The sequence below is a fragment of the Salmo salar genome, chromosome ssa03 (assembly GCF_905237065.1).
Source record: "Salmo salar chromosome ssa03, Ssal_v3.1, whole genome shotgun sequence".
Classification (NCBI taxonomy): Eukaryota; Metazoa; Chordata; class Actinopteri; order Salmoniformes; family Salmonidae; genus Salmo; species Salmo salar.
Window position 1 is genome coordinate 96,823,089 of NC_059444.1, and position 21,157 is coordinate 96,844,245.

Consider the following 21,157-nt stretch of genomic DNA (forward strand, 5'->3'; position numbering starts at 1 on the left):
CTAGCCTTTCACTGCTCAGCCTTTCACTATCATATCTCACCCAGCCACTCAGCCTTTTACTATCTAATCTCACGCAGCCACTCAGCCTTTCACTATCATATCTCACCCTGCCACTCAGCCTTTCACTATCTAATGTCACCCAGCCACTCAGCCTTTCACTATCTAATCTCACCCAGCCACTCAGCCTTTCATAATCTAATCTCACCCTACTACTCAGCCTTTCACTATCTAATGTCACTCAGCCACTCAGCCTTTCACTATCTAATCTCACACAGCCACTCAGCCTTCCACTATCTAATGTCACCCAGCCACTCAGCCTTTCACTATCTAATCTCACCCAGCCACTCTTCCTTTCACTATCTAATCTCACCCTTGCCACTCAGCCTTTTACTATCTAATCTCACCCAGCCACTCAGCCTTTCACTATCATATCTCACCCTGCCACTCAGCCTTTCACTATCTAATCTCACCCAGCCACTCAGCCTTTCACTATCTAATGTCACCCAGCCACTCAGCCTTTCACTATCATATCTCACCCAGCCACTCAGCCTTTTACTATCTAATCTCACCCAGCCACTCAGCCTTTCACTATCATATCTCACCCTGCCACTCAGCCTTTCACTATCTAATCTCACCCAGCCACTCAGCCTTTCACTATCTAATGTCACCCAGCCACTCAGCCTATCACTATCTAATCTCACCCTGCCACTCAGCCTTTCACTATCTAATCTCACCCTGCCACTCAGCCTTTCACTATCTAATCTCACCCTGCCACTCAGCCTTTCCCTATCTAATGTCACCCAGCCACTCAGCCTTTCACTATCTAATCTCACCCAGCCACTCAGGCTTTCACTATCTAATCTCACCCTGCCACTCAGCCTTTCACTATCTAATCTCAGCCAGCCACTCAGGCTTTCACTATCTAATGTCACCCTGCCACTCAGCCTTTCACTATCTAATCTCAGCCAGCCACTCAGCCTTTCACTGTCTAATCTCACCCAGCCACTCAGCCTTTCACTATCTAATCTCACCCTGCCACTCAGCCTTTCACTATCTAATCTCACCCAGCCACTCAGGCTTTCACTATCTAATCTCACCCTGCCACTCAGCCTTTCACTATCTAATCTCACCCAGCCACTCAGCCTTTCACTATCTAATCTCACCCTGCCACTCAGCCTTTCACTATCTAATCTCACCTTGCCACTCAGCCTTTCCCTATCTAATCTCACCCTGCCACTCAGCCTTTCACTATCTAATGTCACCCAGCCACTCAGCCTTTCACTATCTAATCTCACCCTGCCTCTCAGCCTTTCACTATCTAATATCACCCAGCCACTCAGGCTTTCACTATCTAATCTCACCCTGCCACTCAGCCTTTCACTATCTAATCTCACCCAGCCACTCAGCCTTTCACTATCTAATCTCACCCAGCCACTCAGCCTTTCACTATCTAATGTCACCCCGCCACTCAGCCTTTCACTATCTAATCTCACCCAGCCACTCAGCCTTTCACTATCTAATCTCACCCAGCCACTCAGCCTTTCACTATCTAATCTCACCCTGCCTCTCAGCCTTTCACTATCTAATCTCACCCTGCCACTCAGCCTTTCACTATCTAATATCACCCAGCCACTCAGCCTTTCACTATCTAATCTCACCCAGCCACTCAGCCTTTCACTATCTAATGTCACCTAGCCACTCAGCCTTTCACTATCTAATCTCACCCAGCCACTCAGCCTTTCACTATCTAATCTCACCCAGCCACTCAGCCTTTCACTATCTAATCTCACCCTGCCACTCAGCCTTTCACTATCTAATCTCACCCTGCCACTCAGCCTTTCACTATCTAATGTCACCCAGCCACTCAGGCTTTCACTATCTAATCTCACCCAGCCACTCAGCCTTTCATAATCTAATCTCACCCAGCCTCTGCCTTTCACTATCTAATATCACCCAGCCACTCAGACTTTCACTATCTAATCTCACCCAGCCACTCAGCCTTTCACTATCTAATCTCACCCAGCCACTCAGCCTTTCACTATCTAATATCACCCAGCCACTCAGGCTTTCACTATCTAATCTCACCCAGCCACTCAGCCTTTCACTATCTAATCTCACCCAGCCACTCAGCCTTTCATAATCTAATCTCACCCTACTACTCAGCCTTTCACTATCTAATGTCACTCAGCCACTCAGCCTTTCACTATCTAATCTCACACAGCCACTCAGCCTTCCACTATCTAATGTCACCCAGCCACTCAGCCTTTCACTATCTAATCTCACCCAGCCACTCAGCCTTTCACTATCTAATCTCACCCAGCCACTCAGCCTTTTACTATCTAATATCACCCAGCCACTCAGGCTTTCACTATCTAATCTCACCCTGCCACTCAGGCTTTCACTATCTAATCTCACCCAGCCACTCAGCCTTTCACTATCTAATATCACCCAGCCACTCAGCCTTTCACTATCTAATCTCACCCAGCCACTCAGACTTTCATAATCTAATCTCACCCTACTACTCAGCCTTTCACTATCTAATGTCACTCAGCCACTCAGCCTTTCACTATCTAATCTCACACAGCCACTCAGCCTTCCACTATCTAATGTCACCCAGCCACTCAGCCTTTCACTATCTAATCTCTCCCAGCCACTCATCCTTTCACTATCTAATCTCACCCTTGCCACTCAGCCTTTTACTATCTAATCTCACCCAGCCACTCAGCCTTTCACTATCATATCTCACCCTGCCACTCAGCCTTTCACTATCTAATCTCACCCAGCCACTCAGCCTTTCACTATCTAATGTCACCCTGCCACTCAGCCTTTCACTATCATATCTCACCCAGCCACTCAGCCTTTTACTATCTAATCTCACGCAGCCACTCAGCCTTTCACTATCATATCTCACCCTGCCACTCAGCCTTTCACTATCTAATGTCACCCAGCCACTCAGCCTTTCACTATCTAATCTCACCCAGCCACTCAGCCTTTCATAATCTAATCTCACCCTACTACTCAGCCTTTCACTATCTAATGTCACTCAGCCACTCAGCCTTTCACTATCTAATCTCACACAGCCACTCAGCCTTCCACTATCTAATGTCACCCAGCCACTCAGCCTTTCACTATCTAATCTCACCCAGCCACTCTTCCTTTCACTATCTAATCTCACCCTTGCCACTCAGCCTTTTACTATCTAATCTCACCCAGCCACTCAGCCTTTCACTATCATATCTCACCCTGCCACTCAGCCTTTCACTATCTAATCTCACCCAGCCACTCAGCCTTTCACTATCTAATGTCACCCAGCCACTCAGCCTTTCACTATCATATCTCACCCAGCCACTCAGCCTTTTACTATCTAATCTCACCCAGCCACTCAGCCTTTCACTATCATATCTCACCCTGCCACTCAGCCTTTCACTATCTAATCTCACCCAGCCACTCAGCCTTTCACTATCTAATGTCACCCAGCCACTCAGCCTATCACTATCTAATCTCACCCTGCCACTCAGCCTTTCACTATCTAATCTCACCCTGCCACTCAGCCTTTCACTATCTAATCTCACCCTGCCACTCAGCCTTTCCCTATCTAATGTCACCCAGCCACTCAGCCTTTCACTATCTAATCTCACCCAGCCACTCAGGCTTTCACTATCTAATCTCACCCTGCCACTCAGCCTTTCACTATCTAATCTCAGCCAGCCACTCAGGCTTTCACTATCTAATGTCACCCTGCCACTCAGCCTTTCACTATCTAATCTCAGCCAGCCACTCAGCCTTTCACTGTCTAATCTCACCCAGCCACTCAGCCTTTCACTATCTAATCTCACCCTGCCACTCAGCCTTTCACTATCTAATCTCACCCAGCCACTCAGGCTTTCACTATCTAATCTCACCCTGCCACTCAGCCTTTCACTATCTAATCTCACCCAGCCACTCAGCCTTTCACTATCTAATCTCACCCTGCCACTCAGCCTTTCACTATCTAATCTCACCTTGCCACTCAGCCTTTCCCTATCTAATCTCACCCTGCCACTCAGCCTTTCACTATCTAATGTCACCCAGCCACTCAGCCTTTCACTATCTAATCTCACCCTGCCTCTCAGCCTTTCACTATCTAATCTCACCCAGCCACTCAGGCTTTCACTATCTAATCTCACCCTGCCACTCAGCCTTTCACTATCTAATCTCACCCAGCCACTCAGCCTTTCACTATCTAATCTCACCCAGCCACTCAGCCTTTCACTATCTAATGTCACCCCGCCACTCAGCCTTTCACTATCTAATCTCACCCAGCCACTCAGCCTTTCACTATCTAATCTCACCCAGCCACTCAGCCTTTCACTATCTAATCTCACCCTGCCACTCAGCCTTTCACTATCTAATCTCACCCCTGCCACTCAGCCTTTCACTATCTAATATCACCCAGCCACTCAGCCTTTCACTATCTAATCTCACCCAGCCACTCAGCCTTTCACTATCTAATGTCACCTAGCCACTCAGCCTTTCACTATCTAATCTCACCCAGCCACTCAGCCTTTCACTATCTAATCTCACCCAGCCACTCAGCCTTTCACTATCTAATCTCACCCTGCCACTCAGCCTTTCACTATCTAATCTCACCCTGCCACTCAGGCTTTCACTATCTAATATCACCCAGCCACTCAGCCTTTCATAATCTAATCTCACCCAGCCACTCAGCCTTTCACTATCATATCTCACCCTGCCACTCAGCCTTTCACTATAAAATGCCATCACTGCCCCGCTGGTGTAGCTTTTTACGACACACGTGCACTCAGACACACAATGAACCGAATAGAAGGAGACCTTTAGAGTTTAGAACAACACAGCTCTCTTTCTCTGTCTCTGTCTCTGTCTCTGTCTCTGTCTCTGTCTCTGTCCCTGTCTCTGTCTCTGTCCCTGTCTCTGTCTCTGTCTCTGTCTCTGTCCCTGTCTCTGTCCCTGTCTCTGTCCCTGTCTCTGTCTCTGTCCCTGTCTCTGTCTCTGTCCCTGTCTCTGTCCCTGTCTCTGTCTCTGTCCCTGTCTCTGTCTCTGTCTCTGTCTCTGTCTCTCTCTCTGTCTCTCTGTCTCTCTCTCTCTGTCTCTCTCTCTCTCTCTTTTAACAAATCAACTCTTTTGATTTGATAGATAATAGGTTTGTTTATGGTTGTGTGAAGAGAAGGTTTTGTTGTGATGGAGTCGTCTGTCTGTAGACATTTAGTTTTTAGATTATTCACAGATGTTGCGGCCCTGTTTAAGTTTATTATGATGCATTATTTAGAGAGAGAGAGAGCAGAAGAGAGAACGGGAGAGGACGAGAGAAAGAGCGAGGGAGAGCGAAAGAGAGAGAAAGAGAGAGAGTGTGTTGTTTTTCTCCAATCAATGTAATTGATGTTTCATGAGAAGCTTTCAGATGCTTTTAATTGATGCATTTCTTTCAGATTTTGTTTGACTTTCTGTGAGTAAGTGGCTTTTACATTTTCCTTTTTTGCAGAAGAACATTCATGAGCTTATGTGGTCATTTTTATTTCATTTTGGCTGTGTTACTGGGTACAATAACAAACAAGCAAACTATTTGAGGAAAAACAAGCTCAGATGATATTCGATTTTAACTAACTTAGTTTTTAGTAAATTGTTTGCCCTAATTCATTAATGAATTACTATCGATTTGACATTAGGTTACACTTTATTCGTTTAAAACTTTGTTCATGATGTGTAACAATCCAAATTGCATTCGTAGATATTTACAATAATTTGTTAAATCGACCCATTGCTGCATCATCTCTTTACCATCTCTGTTGAGCAGCCAGGGCCCCAGAAACACTTCCGTTCAGCTCTCAACAGTCCAGGCGCCCCAGCCCAAAACACGGCTCCGTGATCGGTGAGTCGCCGTCACTTCTCCTGGTCCTCCGTTGCATCCTTCTCCTCTACATGACACACACACAAACACACACACACACACACACACTGTGGCTATGGCTGAATCCCTTTATAATAGTGAAAGTGTGCAAGGGAGGTTGAGTAGGTGTTTTGGCAAGTCGGTCGTTGGATGATGGCCCGAGAAGAACCGGTAACGGGAAAAGACAGTCAGCATATAACAGAGCCCGGTGGCAGAGAAGTTCATCCGCCTGAGAGAGAGAGAGAGAGAGAGAGAGAGAGAGAGAGAGAGAGAGAGAGAGAGAGAGAGAGAGAGAGAGAGAGAGCTTGCAACATTTACAGTGGGCACGAGATGCACACAGGCATTCTATTTCCTCCCTCCATACACACAAACTCACATTCTCTCATAGCTCTGTAGCAGGCGGGCTGCTTCGGCACGCCATCTCTTCACACACACACACACACACGCGCGCACTGCAGCAGTGCGCACACACGGACACACACAAACTCTCTTCGTCGGCTTTCCTCTGCACGCGAAAGGCTGTCCCACTCAGCGCGCACTCGACGTGACCGTTATTCTATTGCGCAAGACACGGGACTGTCCGGGCACTGAAAATAAATCCACACAACAACCCGGTGAACGTTAAACCTCGGCTGACATCGGTAAAGAAATAACGGGACCGGGCCCACGGCACCGCATTTCAGCACGCGGACAGAAAATACAGACAGACAAACCGGGTTCAGGCATCGGGACTCACGCGCTGCATGCAAGCCCTGTACGCCGCCTCCTCGCACAGAATGCAGCATCCCCTGACGGGAGGAACGTGCGTTGCGATGCCCAACGTAGACATGTGTCCTCAACTGTCCTGCGCTGCTCTCACCTTTATGTACCTCCAGCAGGTGAGTGGCTGGGCTGCGTGTGTGTGCGTGTGTGATTTTGCTCCAGTTGAGAAAAATATCTCTAGATCGTGGGAAAATGGTGCTGCTCTCTGCTATTTGTATATGACAAAATATGCTTGTGGCCTATATTCATGACTATATTACATCAGTTATGTTTTATAAGAGGAAATATGTCTATATTACATCAGTCATGTTTGATATGAGGAAGTATGTCTATATTACATCAGTCATGTTTGATATGAGGACATATTCATGACTATATTACATCAGTCATGTTTTATATGAGGACATGTTCATGAATATATTACATCAGTCATGTTTCTATATGAGGAAATATGTCTATATAACATCACTCATGTTTTATATGAGGACATATTCATGAATATATTACATCAGTCATGTTTTATATGAGGAAATATGTCTATATTACATCAGTCATGTTTCTATATGAGGAAATATGTCTATATTACATCAGTCATGTTTTATATGAGGAAATATGTCTATATTACATCAGTCATGTTTTATATGAGGAAATATTCATCAATATATTACATCAGTCATGTTTTATATGAGGAAATATTCATGACTATATTACATCAGTCATGTTTCTATATGAGGAAATATGTCTATATTACATCAGTCATGTTTTATATGAGGAAATATTCATGACTATATAACATCAGTCATGTTTCTATATGAGGAAATATTCATGACTATATTACATCAGTCATGTTTCTATTTGAGAAAATATGTCTATATAACATCAGTCATGTTTCTATATGAGGAAATATGTCTATATTACATCAGTCATGTTTGATATGAGGAAATATGTCTATATTACATCAGTCATGTTTGATATGAGGACATATTCATGACTATATTACATCAGTCATGTTTCTATATGAGGAAATATGTCTATATTACATCAGTCATGTTTTATATGAGGAAATATTCATGACTATATTACATCAGTCATGTTTGATATGAGGACATATTCATGACTATATTACATCAGTCATGTTTCTATATGAGGAAATATGTCTATATTACATCAGTCATGTTTTATATGAGGAAATATTCATGACTATATTACATCAGTCATGTTTTATATGAGGAAATATGTCTATATAACATCAGTCATGTTTCTATATGAGGAAATATTCATGACTATATTACATCAGTCATGTTTCTATATGAGGAAATATGTCTATATAACATCAGTCATGTTTCTATATGAGGAAATATGTCTATATTACATCAGTCATGTTTGATATGAGGAAATATGTCTATATTACATCAGTCATGTTTGATATGAGGACATATTCATGACTATATTACATCAGTCATGTTTTATATGAGGACATGTTCATGAATATATTACATCAGTCATGTTTTATATGAGGAAATATTCTTGACTATATTACATCAGTCATGTTTCTATATGAGGAAATATGTCTATATTACATCAGTCATGTTTTATATGAGGAAATATGTCTATATTACATCAGTCATGTTTCTATATGAGGAAATATGTCTATATTACATCAGTCATGTTTTATATGAGGAAATATGTCTATATTACATCAGTCATGTTTTATATGAGGAAATATTCATCAATATATTACATCAGTCATGTTTTATATGAGGAAATATTCATGACTATATTACATCAGTCATGTTTCTATATGAGGAAATATGTCTATATTACATCAGTCATGTTTTATATGAGGAAATATTCATGACTATATAACATCAGTCATGTTTCTATATGAGGAAATATTCATGACTATATTACATCAGTCATGTTTCTATATGAGGAAATATGTCTATATAACATCAGTCATGTTTCTATATGAGGAAATATGTCTATATTACATCAGTCATGTTTTATATGAGGACATATTCATGTCTATATTACATCAGTCATGTTTTATATGGGGAAATATGTCTATATTACATCAGTCATGTTTCTATATGAGGAAATATGTCTATATTACATCAGTCATGTTTTATATGAGGAAATATGTCTATATTACATCAGTCATGTTTTATATGAGGAAGTATTCATGACTATATAACATCAGTCATGTTTCTATATGAGGAAATATTCTTGACTATATAACATCAGTCATGTTTCTATATGAGGAAATATGTCCATATTACATCAGTCATGTTTCTATATGAGGAAATATGTCTATATTACGTCAGTCATGTTTTATATGAGGAAATATGTCTATATTACATCAGTCATGTTTTATATGAGGAAATATTCATGACTATATTACATCAGTCGTGTTTTATATGAGGAAATATGTCTATATTACATCAGTCATGTTTTATATGAGGAAATATGTCTATATTACATCAGTCATGTTTCTATATTTGGAAATATGTCTATATTACATCAGTCATGTTTTATATGAGGAAATATGTCTATATTACATCAGTCATGTTTCTATATGAGGAAATATTCATGACTATATTACATCAGTCATGTTTCTATATGAGGAAATATGTCTATATAACATCAGTCATGTTTCTATATGAGGAAATGTTCATGACTATATTACATCAGTCATGTTTCTATATGAGGAAATATGTCTATATTACATCAGTCATGTTTGATATGAGGAAATATGTCTATATTACATCAGTCATGTTTTATATGAGGAAATATTCATGAATATATTACATCAGTCATGTTTCTATATGAGGAAATATGTCTATATTACATCAGTCATGTTTGATATGAGGACATATTCATGACTATATTACATCAGTCATGTTTTATATGAGGACATGTTCATGAATATATTACATCAGTCATGTTTTATATGAGGAAATATGTCTATATTACATCAGTCATGTTTTATATGAGGAAATATGTCTATATTACATCAGTCATGTTTTATATGAGGAAATATGTCTATATTACATCAGTCATGTTTTATATGAGGAAATATTCATGACTATATTACATCAGTCATGTTTCTATATGAGGAAATATGTCTATATTACATCAGTCATGTTTTATATGAGGAAATATTCATGACTATATTACATCAGTCATGTTTCTATATGAGGAAATATGTCTATATAACATCAGTCATGTTTCTATATGAGGAAATATTCATGACTATATTACATCAGTCATGTTTCTATATGAGGAAATATGTCTATATAACATCAGTCATGTTTCTATATGAGGAAATATTCATGACTATATTACATCAGTCATGTTTCTATATGAGGAAATATGTCTATATTACATCAGTAATGTTTTATATGAGGAAATATGTCTATATTACATCAGTCATGTTTTATATGAGGAAATATTCATGATTATATTACATCAGTCATGTTTCTGTATGAGGAAATATGTCTATATTACGTCAGTCATGTTTTATATGAGGAAATATGTCTATATTACATCAGTCATGTTTTATATGAGGAAATATGTCTATATTACATCAGTCATGTTTTATATGAGGAAATATGTCTATATTACATCAGTCATGTTTTATATGAGGAAATATTCATGAATATATTACATCAGTCATGTTTCCGTATGAGGAAATATGTCTATATTACGTCAGTCATGTTTTATATGAGGAAATATGTCTATATTACATCAGTCATGTTTTTATATGAGGAAATATGTCTATATTACATCAGTCATGTTTCTATATGAGGAAATATGTCAGTCATGTTTTATATGGGGAAATATGTCTATATTACATCAGTCATGTTTCTATATGAGGAAATATGTCCATATTACATCAGTCATGTTTCTATATGAGGAAATATGTCCATATTACGTCAGTCATGTTTTATATGAGGAAATATGTCTATATTACATCAGTCATGTTTTATATGAGGAAATATTCATGACTATATTACATCAGTCATGTTTCTATATTTGGAAATATGTCTATATTACATCAGTCATGTTTTATATGAGGAAATATTCATGAATATATTACATCAGTCATGTTTCTATATGAGGAAATATGTCTTTATTACATCAGTCATGTTTTATATGAAGGAATATGTCTATATTACATCAGTCATGTTTTATATGAAGAAATATGTCTATATTACGTCAGTCATGTTTTATATGAGGAAATATGTCTATATTACATCAGTCATGTTTTATATGAAGAAATATGTCTATATTACATCAGTCATGTTTTATATGAGGAAATATTAATGACTATATTACATCAGTCATGTTTTATATGAGGAAATATGTCTATATTACGTCAGTCATGTTTTATATGAGGAAATATGTTCATATTACATCAGTCATGTTTCTATATGAGGAAATATGTCTATATTACGTCAGTCATGTTTTATATGAGGAAATATGTCTATATTACATCAGTCATGTTTTATATGAGGAAATATTCATGACTATATTACATCAGTCATGTTTCTATATGAGGAAATATGTCTATATTACATCAGTCATGTTTTATATGAGGAAATATGTCTATATTGCATCAGTCATGTTTTATATGAGGAAATATGTCTATATTACATCAGTCATGTTTTATATGAGGAAATATTCATGACTATATTACATCAGTCATGTTTCTATATGAGGAAATATGTCTATATTACATCAGTCATGTTTTATATGAGGAAATATTCATGAATATATTACATCAGTCATGTTTCTATATGAGGAAATATGTCTATATTACATTAGTCATGTTTTATATGAGGAAATATGTATATATTACATCAGTCATGTTTTATATGAGGAAATATGTCTATATTACATCAGTCATGTTTTATATGAGGAAATATGTCTATATTACATCAGTCATGTTTTATATGACGAAATATGTCTATATTACATCAGTCATGTTTTATATGAGGAAATATTCATGACTATATTACATCAGTCATGTTTCGATATGAGGAAATATGTCTATATTACATCAGTCATGTTTTATATGAGGAAATATGTCTATATTACACCAGTCATGTTTTATATGAGGAAATATTCATGACTATATTACATCAGTCATGTTTTATATGAGGAAATATGTCTATATTACATCAGTCATGTTTTATATGAGGAAATATCTCTATATTACATCAGTCATGTTTCTATATTTGGAAATATGTCTATATTACATCAGTCATGTTTTATATGAGGAAATATTCATGAATATATTACATCAGTCATGTTTCTATATGAGGAAATATGTCTATATTCCATCAGTCATGTTTTATATGAAGGAATATGTCTATATTACATCAGTCATGTTTTATATGAAGAAATATGTCTATATTACGTCAGTCATGTTTTATATGAGGAAATATGTCTATATTACACCAGTCATGTTTTATATGAAGGAATATGTCTATATTACATCAGTCATGTTTTATATGAAGAAATATGTCTATATTACGTCAGTCATGTTTTATATGAGGAAATATGTCTATATTACGTCAGTCATGTTTTATATGAGGAAATATGTCCATATTACATCAGTCATGTTTCTATATGAGGAAATATGTCTATATTACGTCAGTCATGTTTTATATGAGGAAATATGTCTATATTACATCAGTCATGTTTTATATGAGGAAATATTCATGACTATATTACATCAGTCATGTTTCTATATGAGGAAATATGTCTATATTACATCAGTCATGTTTTATATGAGGAAATATGTCTATATTACATCAGTCATGTTTTATATGAGGAAATATGTCTATATTACATCAGTCATGTTTTATATGAGGAAATATTCATGAATATATTACATCAGTCATGTTTTATATGAGGAAATATGTCTATATTACATCAGTCATGTTTTATATGAGGAAATATTAATGACTATATTACATCAGTCATGTTTCTATATGAGGAAATATGTCTATATTACATCAGTCATGTTTTATATGAGGAAATATTCATGAATATATTACATCAGTCATGTTTCTATATGAGGAAATATGTCTATATTACATTAGTCATGTTTTATATGAGGAAATATGTATATATTACATCAGTCATGTTTTATATGAGGAAATATGTCTATATTACATCAGTCATGTTTTATATGAAGGAATATGTCTATATTACATCAGTCATGTTTTATATGAGGAAATATTCATGTCTATATTACATCAGTCATGTTTTATATGAAGAAATATGTCTATATTACATCAGTCATGTTTTATATGAGGAAATATTCATGACCATATTACATCAGTCATGTTTTATATGAGGAAATATGTCTATATTACATCAGTCATGTTTTATATGAGGAAATATGTCTATATTACATCAGTCATGTTTTATATGAGGAAATATTCATGACTATTACATCAGTCATGTTTCGATATGAGGAAATATGTCTATATTACATCAGTCATGTTTTATATGAGGAAATATGTCTATATTACATCAGTCATGTTTTATATGAGGAAATATTCATGAATATATTACATCAGTCATGTTTTATATGAGGAAATATTCATGACTATATAACATCAGTCATGTTTCTATATGAGGAAATATGTCCATATTACATCAGTCATGTTTCTATATGAGGAAATATGTCTGTATTACGTCAGTCATGTTTTATATGAGGAAATATGTCTATATTACATCAGTCATGTTTTATATGAGGAAATATTCATTACTATATTACATCAGTCATGTTTTATATGAGGAAATATGTCTATATTACATCAGTCATGTTTCTATATGAGGAAATATGTCTATATTACATCAGTCATGTTTTATATGAGGAAATATGTCTATATTACATCAGTCATGTTTCTATATGAGGAAATATGTCTATATTACATCAGTCATGTTTTATATGAGGAAATATGTCTATATTACATCAGTCATGTTTTATATGAGGAAATATTCATGTTTTTAGTCTAAATTACATCAGTCATGTTTTATATGAGGAAATATTCAAATTTTTAGTCTAAATTACATGTCATGTTTTATATGAGAAAATATTCATGACTATATTACAATAGTTAGCCTATGTCTGAGTATAGGCCTAGGCTAAATGAGATTATTCTATGCCGATTTTCATATGGTTTGATACTATCTTGGTTATTGTTTGTAACACAGGGAAACATCTAATTCGGGATTCTCTATAAATAAAGACTAAATCCATTTAATGAAATGCAGTCCGAGATGAAATGTGGAGACTAGGACCATCTAGCTATATTATACCTGTGGTCAAATGTGGCCATGTGTGTGTTAGTATGTTGACCTACCATCATGTTAGTATGTTGACCTACCACCATGTTAGTATGTTGACCTACATCATGTTAGTATGTTGACCTACATCATGTTAGTATGTTGACCTACCATCATGTTAGTATGTTGACCTACCTTGATGTTGACCTACCATCATGTTAGTATGTTGACCTACCTTGATAGTATGTTGACCTACATCATGTTAGTATGTTGACCTACCTTGATGTTGACCTACCATCATGTTAGTATGTTGACCTACCTTGATGTTAGTATGTTGACCTACCATCATGTTAGTATGTTGACCTACCTTGATGTTGACCTACCATCATGTTAGTATGTTGACCTACCACCATGTTAGTATGTTGACCTACCATCATGTTGACCTACCATCATGTTAGTATGTTGACTACCATCATGTTAGTATGTTGACCTACATCATGTTAGTATGTTGACCTACATCATGTTAGTATGTTGACCTACCATCATGTTAGTATGTTGACCTACCATCATGTTAGTATGTTGACCTACCATCATGTTGACCTACCATCATGTTAGTATGTTGACCTACCATCATGTTGACCTACCATCATGTTAGTATGTTGACCTACCATCATGTTAGTATGTTGACCTACCATCATGTTAGTATGTTGACCTACCATCATGTTGACCTACCATCATGTTAGTATGTTGACCTACCATCATGTTGACCTACCTTGATGTTAGTATGTTGACCTACCATCATGTTAGTATGTTGACCTACCATCATGTTAGTATGTTGACCTACCATCATGTTAGTATGTTGACCTACCATCATGTTGACCTACCTTGATGTTAGTATGTTGACCTACCATCATGTTGACCTACCTTGATGTTGACCTACCATCATGTTAGTATGTTGACCCACCATCATGTTAGTATGTTGACCTACCATCATGTTGACCTACCATCATGTTAGTTGCTGTGTTCTGTAAACAATGTGTAGTCAGGAAGGAAGCCTAGTGGTTAGAGCATTGGGCCAGTAACCGGAAGGTTGCTGGATCAAATCCCTGAGCTGACAAGGTCAAAGTCTGTCATTCTGCCCCTGAGCAAGGCAGTTAACCCACTGTTCCCCGGGCCACCGAAGACGTGGATGTCGACTAAGGCAGCTCCCTGCACCTCTCTGATTCAGAGTGGTTGAGTTAAATGTGAAAGACACATTTCAGTTGAATACATTCAGTTGGACAACTGACTATCCCCCCACCACCCCCTTTTATTAAGTGACCTAACGTGTGCCAGTAAAACATTCCCCACACCATTACACCACCACCACCAGCCTGTACTGTTGACACCAGGCAGGATGGGGCCATGGACTAATGCTGCTTACGCCAAATCCTGACTCTGCCATCAGCATGACGTAACAGGAAGTGAGATTCGTAGGACCAGACACCCGGATTCGTCGGACCAGGATTCATCCACTCCTCAATTGTCCGGTGTTGGTGATCGCGTGCCCAGTTCTTGTTTTTAGCTGATAGGAGTTGAACCTGGTGTGGTCGTCTGCTGCAATAGTCCATCCGTGACAAGGACCGAGGAGTTGCCCGTTCTGAGATGCATTGTACTGCTCTGTTATTTTACTGTTTGTGGTCCGCCTGTTAGCTTGCACCATTCTTGCCATTCTCCTTCATCAATGAGCTGTTTTCGCCCAAAGGACCGCCGCTGACCGCCGCTTACTGGATGTTTTTTGATTGTCGCACCATTCTCGGTAAACCTTAGACACTGTCGTGCGTGAAAAGCCCAGGAGGACGGACTTCTCTGAGATTCTGGATCCGGTCCGCCTGGCACAGATTCTCATACCACGCTCAAAGACACTTAGGTCACTGGTTTTGCCCATTCTAACGTTTGATGGAACAGTAACTGAATGCCTTGGTGCCTGTCTTCCTGCTTTATATAACAAGCCACGGCCACGTGACTCACTGTCTGGAAGAGCAAACCATTTTCGTGAACGGGGCTGGTGTACATAATAAACTTTTCCTAATTTTCTAGGCTTTTTTTGACACATTTGACATTATATAGAATAATATACTCTTTCTCTCTCTCCATCTCGCTCTCTCTTTCTTTCTCTCTCTCTCCATCTCTCTCTCTCCTTCCCTTTCTCTCTCTCAGCTGGCTAAACCATAAACCTCTAGTGACATTCCTAACCTTTTCCTCAGCCGATACAAATTACATTATGCCACCAGTTAATTGCTTTTATATCTGGAGGAAAGAACAACATCCATTCTTTAACCCAATGGTATTGTCTCTAGACAGAACTACATCTGTTATTTAACCCAGTGGTATTGTCTCTAGACAGAACTACATCTGTTATTTAACCCAGTGGTATTGTCACTAGATAGATCAAGAATAATACAGAGAGAGATAAATGGATAGATTAATACAGAGAGAGATAAATGGATAGATTAATACAGAGGGAGATGAATGGATACATGAATACAAAGAGAGATGAATGGATACATGAAAACAGAGAGATATACATATATACATTAATACAGAGAGAGGTAAAACATATACATTAATACAGATAGAGATAATTAGATGAATACAGAGAGAGATAAATTGATAGATTAATACAGAGAGAGATACAGAGAAATATAAATAGATACATTAATATAGATATATATAAATAGATACATTCATGCAGAGATAGATAAATATATACATGTATACAGAGAGAGATAAGTAAATACATTCATACAGATAGATATACATTGATATGTTAATACACAGAGAGATAAAAAGATACATTAATACATAGAGCGGTACATAGATACATTAATACAGAGAGTGCTAAAACAGATACTTTAATACAGATAGATATAATTAGACTCATACAGAGAGAGATAAATAGATATATTAACACAGAGATAGATACCATGATAGATTAAAAAAGAAATATATAAATAGATACATTAATACAGAAAGAGATACATATATACAGTGGGGCAAAAAAGTATTTAGTCAGCCAACAATTGTGCAAGTTCTCCCACTTAAAAAGATGAGAGAGGCCTGTAATTTTCATCATAGGTACACGTCAACTATGACAGGCAAAATTAGAAAAAAATCCAGAAAATCACATTGTAGGATTTTTTATGAATTTATTAGCAAATTATGGTGGAAAATAAGTATTTGGTCAATAACAAAAGTTTATCTCAATACTTTGTTATATACCCTTTGTTGGCAATGACACAGGTCAAACGTTTTCTGTAAGTCTTCACAAGGTTATTACACACTGTTGTTGGTATTTTGGCCCATTCCTCCATGCAGATCTCCTCTAGAGCAGTGATGTTTTGGGGCTGTCGCTGGGCAACACAGACTTTTTTGCCCCACTGTATATATATATTAATACGGAGAGAGATACATAGATACATTATTACAGAAAGAGATAAATAGATACATTCATTCAGAGAGAGATACATAGATACGTTAAAACAGAGAGAGATACATAGAATCATTAATACACAGAGAGTTAAATAGATACATTAATACAGAGATAGATACATTGATACATTAATACAGAGAGAGAATAATAGATACATTAATACAGAGAGTGATAAATAGATACATTAATACAGAGAGCAATAAATAGATACATTAATACAGAGATAGATACATTGATACATTAATACAGAGAGAGAATAATAGATACATTAATACAGAGAGGAATAAATAGATACATTAATACAGAGAGAGATACATTGATACATTAATTCAGACAGTGATATATATAGATACATTAATACAGAGAGATATAAAAATATAGATTAATACAGAGAGAGATAAATAGATACATTAATACAGAGAAACATAAATAGATACATTAATACAGAGAGAGATCAATATATACATTAATACAGAGAGCGATAAATAGATACATTAATAGAGAGACATAAATACATACATTAATACAGAGAGAGATAAATAGATACATTAATACAGAGAGAGATAAATAGATACATTAATACAGAGAGAGATAAATAGATACATTAATACAGAGAGAGATAAATAGATACATTAATACAGAGAGAGATACATAGATACATTAATACAGAGAGCGATAAATAGATACATTAATACAGAGAGATATAAATAGATACATTAATACAGAGAGACAAATAGATACATTAATACAGAGAGAGATACATAGATACATTAGTACAGAGAGAGATAAATATATACTTTAATACAGAGAGCAATAAATTGATACATTAATACAGAGAGAGATACATAGATACATTAATACAGAGAGTGATACATAGATACATTATTACAGAGAGATAAAAATAGATACATTAATACAGAGAGACAAATATATACATTAATACAGAGAGAGATACATAGATACATTAATACAGAGAGATATAAATAAATAGATTAATACAGAGAGAGATAAATAGATACATTAATACAGAGAGATATAAATTGATACATTAATACAGAGAGATATAAATAGATACATTAATACAGAGAGATAAATATATATATTAATACAGAGAGAGATACATAGATACATTAATACAGAGAGAGATACGTAGATCGATTGTTTTCATCATGGAAGGGAGGATGAAAGACAAAAAATATGATCAAGGAGAAATCTTTGGTGAGATCAGTATCTAAATGAATAGATATGTGCTTGAACAGAGTTCCTCTGCTAGGCCCATTAACACACACACACACACACACACACACACACACACACACACACACACACACACACACACACACACACACACACACACACAAACACACAACACACAACACACACACACACACACATACAAACTGACTCAGTAGATTAAAACTACTGTTGTTATCATTACCAGTGAAGTGAATTGAAAAGTGTGTAATGAGATTAGTAGTGAAATGTACACAGACAGATCCATTGGGTAGATTAGTAGTGAAATGTACACAGACAGATCCATTGGGTAGATTAGTAGTGAAATGTACACAGACAGATCCATTGGGTAGATTAGTAGTGAAATGTACACAGACAGATACATTGGGTAGATTTCTAATCAGATTTCCCATCTTCTCTCTACTCAGATTGTCATCTCTGGAATCGACAGATACACTACAGTTTGGCCACAGCTCACAGAGAGGCACTTAATGGAATAGAATAGAACAGAAAATAACAGAATAGAATAGAATAGAATAGAATAGAATAGAATAGAGCAGTATTGAACAGAACAGAACACAATAAAATAGAACAGTATAGAACAGTATAGAACATAATATAATAGAACAGAATAGAAGAGAACAGAACAGTATAGAGCTGTATACAACATAATATAATAGAACAGTATAGCACAGAATAGAACAGAACAGTATAGAGCTATATAGAACATAATATAATAGAACAATATAGAACAGAATAGAACAGAACAGTATAGAACAGAACAGAATAGAACAGAACAGTATAGAGCTGTATAGAATATAATATAACAATATAGAACATAATAGAACAGAACAGTATCGAACAGAACAGTATAGAGCTGTATAGAACATAATATAATACAACAATATAGAACATAATAGAACAGAACAGTATAGAACAGAAGAGTATAGAACAGAACAGAATAAAATAAAACAGAATAGAATAGAACAGAACAGAACACTATAGAACAGTATAGAGCATAATAGAATAGAACAGTATAGAACAGAATCAAATAGAACAGTATAGAACATAATAGAATAGAACAGAATAGAACAGAACATATCAGTATGGAACAGAATGGAACAGTATAGAATAGAACAGAACATATCAGTATGGAACAGAATAGAACATAATATATCAGTATACAACAGACTAGAAAGGTATGGAATAGAATGGAACAGAATATAATATAACAGTATAGAACTGAAAAGAATAGAACAGAATAGAACAGTATAGAATAGAATAGAACAGAATAGAATAGAACAATATAGACAGTTTAGAACAGAATATAATATAACAGTATAGAACAGAAAATAATAGAGCAGAATAGAACAGTATAGAATAGAACAGAATAGAATAGAACAATATAGAACAGTTTAGAACAGAATATAATAGAACAGAATGCATCAGTATAGAACAGAAGAGAAAGGTATGGTATAGAATAGAACCGTATAGAACAGATTAGAAAGGTATGGTATAGAATAGAACAGTGTAGAATAGAACAGAATAGAATAGAACAGTAGAGAACAGAATAGAAAATAGTAGAATATAACAGAACACAATGTAATATAATGGAATAGAACAGTATAGAACTGAATAGAATAGAACAGTGTAGAACCGGATAGAATAGAACAGTGTAGAGCAGAACAGAATAGTTTGGGATTGTGTGATTAAAGTTGCACAAAACATGTCATAGTTTGGGGATTTTAAATGTTACTACATGGACTTGTCTTCTGAATACACACTCTCCATTTGTTTGAAGTAGAGGTTTCAAAGGAGATAATCTCTGTTCTCTTAAATGTGAGATCGTTTCAAAGCATTAGACTTCACTGGATACGTCATATTACAAGGCAGTTCATGTATATCTACTATTTTCTCCCCTTTTCACTTTTCTTCATCTGCTATTCTTCATCTGATGCTTTATTTACCTGGAAAGATCAGGGCGACATCACTCTAATATGGTTCTGGAACATGTTTTATTTACCTGGAAAGATCAGGGTGATGTGTCTCTAGTATGGTTCTGGAACAAACAGAAATATTGGCGAATCAGATCTTTTTTTATTTTTTATTATTATTATAATTTGTTTTTACATTTTGAGCTTAAGGCACCTGGTATTCCCAGGCGTTCTCCCTGTACTAACCAGGCCTGACTCTGAACAGACGTTCTCCCTGTACTAACCAGGCATGACTCTGAACAGGCGTTCTCCCTGTACTAACCAGGCCTGACTCTGAACAGACGTTCTCCCTGTACTAACCAGGCATGACTCTGAACAGACGTTCTCCCTGTACTAACCAGGCCTGACTCTGAACAGGCGTGTTCAAAGGTGTTTGGCCACAAGTGTATTTGTTTACCCCATTTTCTCCCTGAATTTGGTCCCTTGGCTCATCTCTGCAACTCCTCAATGGGCTTGGGAGAGGCGAAGGTGAAGTCATGTGTCCTC

The 21,157-nt window shown here is 36.5% G+C and overlaps 1 protein-coding gene across 6 annotated transcripts in view; it reads left to right on the forward strand.

Moving 5' to 3' along the window:
- rbfox1 (RNA binding fox-1 homolog 1) overlaps positions 1-21,157 on the forward strand; it is a 396,445-nt gene that overhangs the window by 154,859 nt on the left and 220,429 nt on the right. Inside the window, exon 1 of one of the 6 annotated variants that reach the window (XM_045715918.1) lies at positions 6,268-6,783. The exons of 1 other annotated variant lie outside the window; for it this stretch is intronic. In XM_045715918.1, the coding sequence (XP_045571874.1) occupies positions 6,649-6,783 (135 nt within the window). In that variant the 5' untranslated portion in view covers positions 6,268-6,648. Of the gene's footprint in view, positions 1-6,267; positions 6,784-21,157 lie in introns of those variants that run through there. 4 more of the 6 variants (XM_045715917.1, XM_045715921.1, XM_045715916.1 and 1 more) reach the window with 4 other exon arrangements.